This window comes from Molothrus ater, chromosome 14 (assembly GCF_012460135.2).
Source record: "Molothrus ater isolate BHLD 08-10-18 breed brown headed cowbird chromosome 14, BPBGC_Mater_1.1, whole genome shotgun sequence".
NCBI classification, from domain to species: domain Eukaryota; kingdom Metazoa; phylum Chordata; class Aves; order Passeriformes; family Icteridae; genus Molothrus; species Molothrus ater.
Genome location: NC_050491.2, coordinates 7,591,182 through 7,603,197, shown reverse-complemented (window position 1 = coordinate 7,603,197; position 12,016 = coordinate 7,591,182). Strand labels below are relative to the sequence as shown.

Below are 12,016 nucleotides of genomic sequence, written 5' to 3'. Positions count from 1 at the left end.
AAAGTACAGTGAAAGTATCCTGATATAGATGATACAGAAAGTATAAGTATTACTTTTTATCTTTGCAAATAAGGATGACTTAAATCTCAGCTATAGCAAAAGTCTCTGAGAAGCAAGTTGGGAAGATCCCCAACACCATCTGCTAACCATCCTCACATCTGTAACGAGAAAACCTGGACTCAGAGCCTCTGAAGGAGCTCACCCAAATTCCTAACATTGACTTCAAAAAAAAAAACAAACCAGAAGCCTGTCCCAGGCCAGCCAGGAAGTTCCAGAGGTCTTGGGATAATAAATAAAAAGCCCTGCTCAAGCAAACAAAAACTTAGCCCAGTGCCAGTATTTCCAGAGGGCAAGCGGCTGACCCGGGCAGTGCAGGCTGGTCTCCCTGCCCGTGCTCAGGGATGGAAACACAACTCCTGTTAGTCAACACAGTTTTCTGGCTGGAGGGCTTGTCAAACAGATCTAGGATTTCTTCTGAGAGTTTGCATTTGGCTGACAAAGGTAACTGTTGACATAATACATACAGACTTCTGCGTGACGCCCGACTTTGGCTGGGGTGACAGTTCAAGAACAAAATCCCCTCGCTATGCAAACAGCCCTGTATAGTGTATATCCAAAGGATTAAAAGCCAGTTGAGCCCAATGACCTCATTAGAGTTGTACCTGCTCTGCCTGCCCCTAGAGAGGTTTTGGATCCCTAGAAATTACATTCCCAAGAGCATAAAGGTCCTGTGAGGCAGCAGAAATTGCTCTCTGCACACAAAGCTCCAGGCAGCACTGCTGGGAGACATGGGTTTCAAGGGAATGCAGTTTGGGCTGCGTGCCTGAGTTTGCACTGAGTTCAGAAGAACTAGAGGAGGGTATTGCCAGAGCCTCTGCCTAGGGAGCAGGCTAGCTCATTGAAAAATACTGGCTGGTTTTAGAGCTGATTTTCACACTTGTAAAGCTGGCCAGAGGAAGAATGGAAAGCTGTAAACTCAGCCATGCCAGCAGCCCTCGGCTGGTCCTGATCCCGCACGTGCCCCATTATCCACAGCTCACTATCATTGTTTCTTACTTGGGTCCCAATCTGTGCTCAGCACTCTGAGCACCTCCCAGAAACAACACTGGGCACATCAACTTACCTTACACCTTCCCAGATGGAAAGAGAAGCAGTGTGATTTCTCTGGAAAGAGCAAGTTCTTCCCAACTCCCCCAGTGTCCAGAACAATAGAAGGATGATCAGGTTTGTCAAAGTTTTCAGCTGCCAAAAAACTTCACCCCTCCCATAAAGACATACAGACATCTTTCCTGTGAGAGGAGCAGGGTTATTCCTCACACCCTTCACCCTCAATCATGGCACTGCCCTGCACTGTGGACATACAGACCAAAGCCTGGAGCTTTTTTTGAACCTCTCTGACCACACAAATATCTCCAAATGTCCAAGTAGCTGGATGTGGGAAAGCCTAACACCAGACATTCTCCAGCATGACTGGCTGAACAGCCAGCTGTGGATGTGAACTGTCTACCACAAAGGACACCTGGGGCTTTCAGTGAATCCCAGTTTCCTCTGCCCACAGGCACCACCCACCTCCTTCTCTTTGTTCAGTTCCAGGCAAATGCTGATGTGAGATGCTGCCCAACAGCCACACTCTTGTGGCTATGTGCCACTGCAGCTGTGGGCAGTGCTGAAGTGACAAGGGACAAGTTCTTCAAAAGCATCCAGGATAACAGACCAAAAACCCCACCTCACAAGAGTGCCCACCCACCACAGCTCCTGAAGCAGTGCCAGTTACACATCCCAGCCTGAACCCAGCTTAGCCTGACAATACAGTTTTAGCTCCAGCTGGGTGACCTTGCGTGAGCTTGCTCCAGAAACGAAGACCTGGTCCTTCCAGGATTTGGCAAGAGCTGACACAGCCATCACAGGTGCCCTTTTCATTTATTGAACTGGCTTAGGCTGTATTTGCACACGAGTAGATAAACTCTTGGTCCAAAGGACTTCAATCTGGCTGCTGGGTTCCAGATGAGCCCCTCTCATTCACATGGCTGCTCACATGTCAGGAGGAGCATGAACTGAGCTGAGATTCCTGACTTTTTGTCCTGCATCCAGGGAGGCTGTCAGACAGCTTACTTCCCAACACAGAGAGATGCAGGACTGTCTGAATACTCTAAGCACATATGATTTTTTTAGCAACACAAGATGACAACACTTAGATGCAGGTTAGACATTTTACTTTACTGAATCAAACCACCACCACTGGCCTGACCACCTCATCCTCCTGCTGCTGAACCCCTTCATGATTTAGCACAGGCATTCCCAGTTTAGGCTGTGACTGAAGGAGGAACAGTGCTCAGGTGAACAAAACAGGATGGGTCCTGGGACTTACCACAGCTTCAAAGTCTGTCACACTGAATTCCCCACTAGTCACACTCACGTTCTGTGTGCAACAAGAGCCACGTCCCCTCAGATCAGGAAGATTAGCACTATTTGCACTTGTGTTGACTTTATTCCCACACGCCGACAGCTCGTACAGAGAGCAGACAACAGGCTACTGACAAGGACTAAGCTCTGGAAAATATCTCCGTGATCACTTAAACTCAAAGCTGTTCTTTTTTACTTTCACAGGAGCTTTAACTCAACTCACAGTGGAAGCAGTCTTAAAACATGAAATGCATTCAAGTGATCAACGATGTGAAAGGTAATAAAAGCCGCTAATAGCTTCAAATCTGCTTGCAGCCAGATAACATAAACAGCTAGTTATCTTGGGAGAAGGGTAGGGTGCTTTCCTTCCTCAGAACCACTGATTACAGGCTTGCTGCACCCACATTTTAAAGCAAAGCTGAAGAGAGGAGCTTTTCCAGCTATATTGCAGTTTCTCATAAACCCAGTACAGCCTGCCTGTAGCTATGGGCAGCGTTTTATGTACCAGTTAAAAAGCCACTCACTATTCAGGGTCACTGCATCCAGTGCCTGCCCAAGCCAATGGCCATTTCTGTGCTTTCTTTCATTAATAAATCAATCAAATGTTAGAGGCACTGGAGTGAAATTGTCCTCTCAGCCTTATCCATCCAGTACTTTTACTGAACCTTGTTGAGTTACTGCTTATTTACAGGAGACTGAGAGAGATAGTGAGACATCAGCATCTCAAAATACTTGCAACTTGCACATCATAAACACCACAGATATTTCATTAAAGCCATTTTACAAGCTATAAAACTGAAGGTCATTTAATGTCTCTCTATAAAAGCAGACAGTGATATAGTCCTCAGTAAAACATACTCTATGGTACAATTTAAGCAGCACTACACAGATTACTTGAAACTCCTTACACAGCAATTTTTATCCAGGATAAGTTCTCTGTTAATACTGATATCCAGTATTTCTTTGCTAAAATAATAAGACTTTGAAGGAAAGAAATTTACACCCTCGCATAATACAGCCTTCTTAAAAACACTGAATAATATCAGTTTAACAATTTTCCCAGATGAATTCATTAGGGAGGTCAATACATAGGGCTACAAAGCAGACTTCCAAGTTACCCGTGGAAAAAACACGTAAATTCTACACTCTGGTTTCAGCATAGCAGGTTTGTAATAAAAATACTAAAACACTGAAAGGCTGGAACACAAAAGCAAGTGTACAACGTTGTAATGGACTTGTCTTAAAAACCCGAGCACTCTTGCTGAGCACTTGACGCGGCACTCGGAGTCGTCCTCACCTGCACCTCTGCCCCGCTCCTCCCAGCGCGGGTCGCTGAAGGGACGTGGGTTTTACCTGAGCTGGCTCCTCCGTCTGCAGCTGCCTCTGGGGGACAAAAGTTTCGAAAAGTCGGAGGACAGCAGCAGCAGCAGCAGCAGCGGGACGGGCAGAGAGCGAGCCGGGAACCCCGCGGCAGCCCGGCCAGCGGAGAGAAGCGACGGGCGGGCACTGCTCCGGCTCAGCGCAGCTGCTCGGAGTCCTCGGCCGGGGCAGACCGGACCCGGGGCTCCCCAGGGGAGGTGCCCTCACCGCCCCGGTGCGGGACTGCCGTTCTGCTCCCGCCGCTGCCCGCGGGCTCCAGCCCCGCCAGCAGCGGGGCCGGGCCGGCGGAGCCCGGGGCGCGGTGCGGTGAGGTGCGGTGAGGAGCTGCTCCGCTCCGCTCCGCCGGGGCCGCTCCGCTCCGCCCGCCCCTCGCGCCCGCCCCGCGCCCGCCTCGCGCTCACCGGCGTTGCGGAGCTTCTTGTTACGCAGCACAGACAGGATGACCAGCGCGTTGCCCAGCACGTCCACCACGATGGTGAAGATAAGCACGGCCGCCAGGCCGGTGGCGGCTCCCGCCGCCGGGCCCCCCTCCAGCCCTGGGCAGCCTGGGCAGCTCCCGTTGCTCCCCGGCCGCTCCATGCGCGCCTCTGCCCACCGCCGCCGGGGCCCCTCCTCCTCCTCCTCCCGCCCCGACGGCAGCTCTCACCCCCGGGCCCGGCCCGGCCCGGCCCGGCCCGTCCCGGGGCGAGCCCGCCGCCCCCTCCCCGGCGGTGCCGCCGCCCTGCCCGGGGCGGAGCGGGGGGGCCGGGCGGGGGTGCCCGGTGCGCGCCGGGGGCACTGAGGCGCTCTCCGGGCCGATGGCGCCACCGCGCGGCGGCGGCGGGCGGCGCGGGGCGGGGGCGGGCGGGGGTCCCCGCTCGGAGCCGCCGGGCCCCGCAGCCCCGCCGGGCCCCGCAGCCCTTCAGCCACGCTGAGACCCGCAGCCACGCCGGACGCGCACCCCGCCGGCCCTCACGGCGGGACGCGCACCCCGCCGTCCCCCGCAGCCCCCACGGCGGGACCCGCACCCCGCCCGCCTCCCTTCCTCGGGCACAGGTGCCGGCAGGGAGAGATTACGAGGCGAAGTTTCGCACCTCGAGTCGCTGAAGCCTTTCCCGGTGCCTTTGCTTCCCATCGCTTCCCGCGGCTCCGCTCCCAGCCAGCCACCCCTCAGGCAAACCCATCCCCACAGGGACTTTTTCAACCAATTACGCCAGAATATGACCATTCACTTTCGGTTTAATGCTTTTTACCGACCGTAACGTGTGCACTGCAGAATCCCCAGCAGTAATGTAAGTTCAGCAGCCCTCTCACTCAGCGGCTCCTCAGCCGCAGGAAAAGAGCACTCAGCCGGAATACCCAGCTCCCGTAGCCGGCATACCCAGCTCCCTCAATCGGGACACCCGGCTCCCTCAGCCGGGACACCCGGCTCCCTCAGCCGGCATACCCAGCTTCTGTAGCTGGGATACCTCGTTCCCACAGCCCAGCCCCATGGCTGGAGCTTCCAGGCACCTTTCTGTGCTTTATTCCGCACCACCATGAGCAAGAAGACACCAAACCGCTATGGTCAGGCTGTGGCTGCAATGCTGCAACCACATGAGCTCTCAGCTTTGTTTAGAAAACAAAATCAGAAAAGGGAAAATAGGGATACTATAGAACCATGGAATGGTTTGAGTTGGAAAGGATCTTAAAGATCATTCAGTTCCAAGTGCCCTGGGCAAGGACACCTTCAGGAGCACCAGGGAACTCAGAGCCCCTTCCAGCCTGGCCTGGAGCATTTCAAGTGATGGGGCATTCACAGTTGCTCTGGGCAACCTGTTCCTCATCATCCCCAATTGTCAAAAATTTCTTCCTTTTATCTAATATAAACCCACCCTCTGTCAGTTTAAAGCCATTCCCTGCCCTTGTCTAAAGTCCTTCTCCAGCTCTCTTGTAGCCCCCCTTAGAGACTGGAAGGTGCTATAAGGTGTCCCTGAAACTTTCTCTTCTGCAGGTTGAACAAGCCCAGCTCTCAGCCTGTGTTCATAGCAGAGGTGCTCAGCACCAGCCATGGGCAGGACAGAGGGCAGGTCCATGCTCAGTCTGTCCAGCACCACCTCCTGCTCCTGCCCAAAGCCACCCCTCTGTGTGCAGGTCAAAGTATCCAAGCAAACATTAAGGTTGTGTCACAACCCATCATGGGGGTTTTATTGCTGCCTGGTCGAGTCAATAACAAAGCAAAAAGCAAAGCCTTTGGTGGCTCATTCCCTGCCAGCAGAGTACAAGCAGCACAAGGCACAGCAGAGACCAGCAGCAAACAGGGTCTGCCCTGGCCTGGTGGCCCAGGGTCAGAGCTATCAAAATCCTTGAGTTGTTAAAGACAGCATTTTGGCTTGATATGTAGCTTCTTTTGGCTTCCTTTTGACATTCTGCATAGTTTTGAAAATATTTTTTCCATGTAAATCAAATAGTTTTGTTCATGGACTTTCAGCTGCTCTGTTCAGGACATACCTGCAGACAGGAGTAAGGTGAACTCTCATAGACATATCCTTTCAGCCCCTTTCACCTTCACTCTGCTCTTCTCTGTCAGTTTTGCACCATTTATAAGATGCTCTCAGGAGCTTTTCAGCTGTGGAGAACAAGGATGAGACTTCAAAGGACCTGAACTTTACATAAAAGTGTCTTGGCAAAAGCACCAAAGCTACCCAAAAAAGATTTTGGCCTCACACTTAAAAAAAGCCTGGTTCACAGAGCAGTGCAAGGTAAAGGGGGTGTAACATTTCATTAAACAAATGCAACTGGAAAAACATAAAAAGGGTTTTTAACCTGCACACTTTTTTTGGTGTGTAATTTATACCTGCAAAAAGCAGCTCTTTTTCCACAGCCTGGAGTGACTGCCCTGGACAGGAAGGTCTGCAGAGCTCTACCAGGGAAGTGTGCATCTGCATAGCTGCAGCAACTAATCTTCTATAAGAAACTTAGAAGAAATTATGATAGATGTAGTGAGCAACTGTTTTCATCACTGGAGTGATTTAGATGAATGATCTTCAGGCTGTTTCCTCCCACCTTCCTGCTAAATGGACTCTTCACTGCTTCAATTAAGACAAGGCAAGTACTCTAGGAAGCAGTGGCAAGGGAAAAAAAATTAAGGTAGAGGTATCAATGAGACCTTTTTAATTACACTTTACCAGAATTGCTGACATAAATCACGCTGAAATAAGAGTATCCCCAGTGTGTTAGAAGAATTTAGGCTCATTTGAAAGGATCATGCACATGATCACAGGAGAAGGCACCTGAATTAGGGCCAGAAACCAGAACCCTTCAGTACCTGAACTACACCAGGGAGAGTAGGTACATGTATGCAGACAGGAAGACCAAGTAGAATGTAATCAGTGCAAAATATTCCAGCACCATAAATGCACACTGCATGTGCAAAATTGTCACAGCTTTGCTGACAGGGAGGCTGGGAGGGGCAGTGCCTGGCACCCTCCTGCCATGCCTCTCACAGCAGCCCTGTGCAGAGCATCTCTCATCCCTCCCTGAGCAAAACACCCCCGTTTCACATCCCTACCTACCAGGGCACACAGCTTAGTAAGAGTTAATCCAGGTATATTGTAATAAATGGAAGCTTACATAATTGAAAAATAGCTGAGGCATTAATCTTCCTTCTCGCTACCTTGAGTCCTCTTTAAAAAGATTATTTTGTCTTCAGAGACAGCTTTAATGCTACTTAATGAATCGCTTATAAATGAAGAATTTTTTCCCCTCCTTTACAGGGACAGGCTGACTATTACCCTGATTGTCACAATTAACTTTTGTCAAATATACAAAAATAATAGCTGTTCTCTACAAACACTACTATACTGAATTTGGCATATTTAAGACCAATTTTTCTTACTGTTTTGACTAAGCATGCTTAGTGACAGTGACATACCCATTCCCTTTAGCTAGACCCGGGGAACTCCTCACACTTAGGAAAATAATTATTGCCCCCCTGGGTACCTGCTGGAACAGGTAGGTTAGCATTGAATCAGGAATACCAGGTTGGAAATTTCAGAATTCCAACATGAACATGAGCTCATTCAAAGGTATCTTGGTGTCCCGCTTCAAAGGAGGGAGGAGACATGAAAGGAAAGGAGAGAGATACAAAATCAGAGTCTCAACTTCCACGCTGCCTGTCTCAGTTGCAGACAGGGTGCAGGCAAGCCATCTTTGATCTGTCATTCCCTCCTTGCAAAAGAAAGCACCAGGACCACAGGGACCACCATGTGCCATCCCCAGCTGGAGCAGCAGCTGGACCATGCGGCAGGTTAGTGGTTTCCTCACTGAAAAGAACTCCCAGTGAGCTGCAAGGGCAGTTTTGTAGTCACTCCTGACACTGAGGTCCCCAAGCAGTAACACTCAGGTGTCTCCCTTGCCCATGTCCCACCAAACACCTGCTCTGTTCCCCAGATCCACACACACGCAGGGCAAAGATGCTGAATGAAGCTGAACCCCTCTTCTCCCTCCACACCAGCCTAGCCAAGTACTTGTATTTATTTCTAACAAAAACAGCAGGCAATGAAAGTTGTAGTTTCTCAATACATGGGCATTTTGACTCAAGCAATGGCCTTTGGGAGACACACTAAGCAGAAGCAGAAATGAGGCTGATAAATCCTTTGCCACATGGACTACTTCCACACTCTTCAGCCCCTGCGCTCTTTAGGCTGCTCCTGGTGATGGGCAGAGCAGGTTTCCTCCAGCCCTGGACAGACTGGGTGAGAGCTTAGAGGTCTCTGCTGCCTCCCATATTGATAGCAGCAGCCCACAGGTGTTGAATGCCACAAGGATGCAGTGCTCAGCCAGTGGAGAGCTTCAGCACATGCCTTTCAAGTACAGTCTGGTTTATTTGCTTAAGATTCTGATCTAGACCTCCCAGACAGTGGAGGTTCATTCCTCTGTGCAGTCTAAGACTCACTGAGCCCACAAACATGGCTAAAATAAGTCATTTAGTCCTGCCATGCATCATGACTATTAGCATAAAAATAAGGGCAAACACTTTCCACCCCCATCCCTTATCTCAATTCTGCCCTTAAATCCAGCACATAGCTAGGAGGCAGAATTATTTCCAAACCATTACTTACAGGGGAATCACTATTGCCCACCTGCAGCTCTTTAGCCAAACATATTCAGGAGCTGTTTCTCTCTCCCAAACTTTTCTGTGGTACAGAGAGGCAGCACAGCTGCACTGTGCACGGCTAAAGGAATCCCAGTCCTGGGAAAAGCAGCACTGGCTGCTGCAGCACTAAAGAGATGAATGCAGCAGCTTGCCCTGAGCTGCCATCCTGGAGGAGGCCCACAAACCAGCGGCTCTGTTTATGCTGTCGAGCTCGCCCAGGAGCTCCAGACAAACGGCGAACCCCGTGTTCAGCCGCTCCCCCCTTTGTCCCCGGGCAGCAGCAGCGAGCAGCGCTCGGAGCTCCCGTTGGCCGGAGCAGCCCTGGCTGCTAATCACCGCCAGAGCCCCGGCACAGGCCCGTGCACCCAGCCCGGCTTAACGCTGCCATCTAAATGAAAAGGGAAAGAAGGAAAAGTCTGTCTTCCTTTTGCACCCTGAATAATAAATGACACCATCAACGTTGCCTTTCGATGAAACATCAAGCCACTTCCTCTGCTCCACAATGAGATTTAAGACGAATGACTTTGAGGCTGACTTGCCTTTTCAAATATCCCATTTTTTCCCCCCATCTCAAACTCGAGGATGCAACATGAATGAAATCAGAATTAGCCTCATTACAAACAAGCAAGGGGGGGCTGACCTAGATTCACTCTGCCTCTCGGAAGGAAGTGATGGCAAAAGTTTAAAACCTGTCATACGGGGCTGCAGCACATTTAGGTCAAAGTTTGTTGCAATCAAATCGCGCTTTCAGAAAAGGCTTTTACTGGTGGGATGATTTGTATGGCAGTGGCTGAATTATGCATGGGATTTGTACATTCTCTGCTGACAAATAAATATGTGTGAAGAAACTCAGAAACTCAGGCTTCTTCCTGCAGCATCATCAGTGCCTCGAACCCAGCTGTGCATCCCTGGGGACACACGTGCTGGGTTTTGTGCTAGCTCTCACCACCAGCTACTTTGGGCAGCATCCCATGGCTGGAACCAGTCTTGCTGCAGGTCTCAAGATGCTAGGACAGAATGTGGGATTTTTCAGCCACTTTACTTAATCCTGCCCAAAAAAGAAAACAAATTAGAGGGCCTGCTCCCAGCAAAGACAGCCCGGTTGCTGTGTAGGCTGCTCAGGGAGGAGGTTCAGATGACAATTGAGAGGTAGCATGGGACTCTCCCAGGTGACAATCATGGCTGAAGGAAAGATATGGAAATGGTCCAGCTGGTGGGGTTTGTTGAGGGGAAAAACCCTCAGGGAAGGATTTAATTGATATATTTAATAGCTAACAAAACCTAAACAATTAATTGTTTTAGTATCCAAGTAAGAAACTTCTGCAAATCAATATAATGCAAAGTGAGGAAAGCTTGTTCATGACAGACCAGTCCCCTCACCCCCTTTGTGTTCAAGATCTGCCTTTGACTCAAGCAGAAGAAGGACCATTCATTCTCCTCACACTATCCCCCAAATGTGCTCAAGTGAGGTTGGGGCAGACTTTTCCCTTCCATAGAAACTTCTTGGAATGGTAGGAGAAAAAGAGGGAGGAAAAAAGGAGCACTGCATAGTTTTTCTCATTGGGATTCCTCACCCAGTCCCTTTTCTTACCTGTAGAAACCAAACCCATTCCTGCTCCTTACAGGTCTCCTTTCACCATTCCCTTTCCAGCCCATCCCTTTTGCCCCAATATGCTGTGCACACAAAAATCTTGCTGTTCTCACAGTTTCCCACATCAGCACCTGCAGGGATGCTGGCTGAGTTACTCTCAGTTTTCCCAGTGCAGCTCTCACAGCCTCTCTCACCTCACTCTCTCTCCCCTTACTTCCCCCTCCTCCAGCCCAGGGTTCATCTCAGTTAGAGATCAGCTGGAGGAATCTGGCCAAAATTTTGGAAAGATTAGGGTATTACCCAGTTCACCACCACCTGTATGGGGAGAAGGGACCTAATTTTATCCTGACTGTTCAGGGGCAACAGTGTGAGATGGAAACTCCTGAGATGCTCTGGGGACCCTCCCCTTCACATTCCCTGCCTCCCCAGCCCCATTTGTGTTTGGATGCACACCCACCTGCAAACATTCTGCCCACACCACGTCCAAGCTGCTTCTCCAGCTGGGGATGCACAAGCCATTGCCATTGGCAGTTGCTTTCCAGTGCTAAGGCTGGAATTCCCATGGTTGTCCTCTTCAAGAACTGTCTTAAGAAAGAAGACAAGGAGCTTTCCCTTTGCTGGAGCAGCCCCTCCTGCAGCCTGGATCGTCACTTGGGCAAACTTCAGGAGCACTTGGCACTAAGCATCTTGCTATGAGGCAGCAGTGTAGGAAGGACAGTGCCACACTTTTGAGCTCTTAATTATGTCCCAAGCAGCACCTCTGTGCCTGCAGTAATGAGGGCTCAGCTACATCCATGGCTGTTAGTGAGATCCTGCTTTACCTCACCCTCATTATGGGAAATAGCCTGCTCAGATCCAGCAGCTGTGGAGATGTTTCCTCTCATGAAGCAGATTGCCTTCCCCTGTCAATTACAAGCAGAGAGCTCGACAGCCCTGTGCAAATTGCTGGGTGAGAGCATAAATAGGAGCACATGAGAACCGATTACAGCCTTGGTGGCAGGCCTGCTTAAAAACACCTGATGGGAACAGGAGGGTCAAGAGTAATAAAAGGCAGAGAGGTGATGGTGGCTGGCACAGCAGTGCTGTGGAGCCAAGGGGGATGTGGTACCTACCTGCCCCTGCAGAAGTGCAGCCATCCACAGTCCAGTGTGCTGGTAGTTCACAGAGGAGCTGCAGCCAGTTCACTCCACAACCAATGTTTTTTTCTGCAGTGAAGAGATTCCCTTTCGTCAGGCTATCACTTTGGTATATATCAGCAATGTGCAGCCCATAGATGGGAAATGATTCTCTTCTCTTGCTGTAGTCCCACTAAAAGCTCTGATTTTACTGGACCATCCAGCACACCTGCACAGCTCTGCAGCATTTCCAAGAGGCAAGCAACCAGGTCTCTGGGCTGAGGGTGCACACAAACCTTTACCCCATGCACAGCACTGGTGCTCACACTGCCCACTGCAGCTGCTCTTACCTGAGGGAGCCCAGGGTCAACTTCCATCATAAACAGACTCTTGTCCTGCTGGGTGCCCATT

General features: G+C 50.4%; 1 protein-coding gene across 1 annotated transcript in view; it reads right to left on the bottom strand.

Moving 5' to 3' along the window:
* GPR50 (G protein-coupled receptor 50) overlaps nt 1–4,362 on the bottom strand; it is a 42,920-nt gene extending 38,558 nt beyond the window's left edge. Inside the window, exon 1 of the mRNA XM_036402393.1 lies at nt 4,185–4,362. Coding sequence (XP_036258286.1) covers nt 4,185–4,362 — 178 coding nt within the window. The remainder of the gene's footprint in view (nt 1–4,184) is intronic.
* Nucleotides 4,363–12,016: the final 7,654 nt, after the last annotated feature.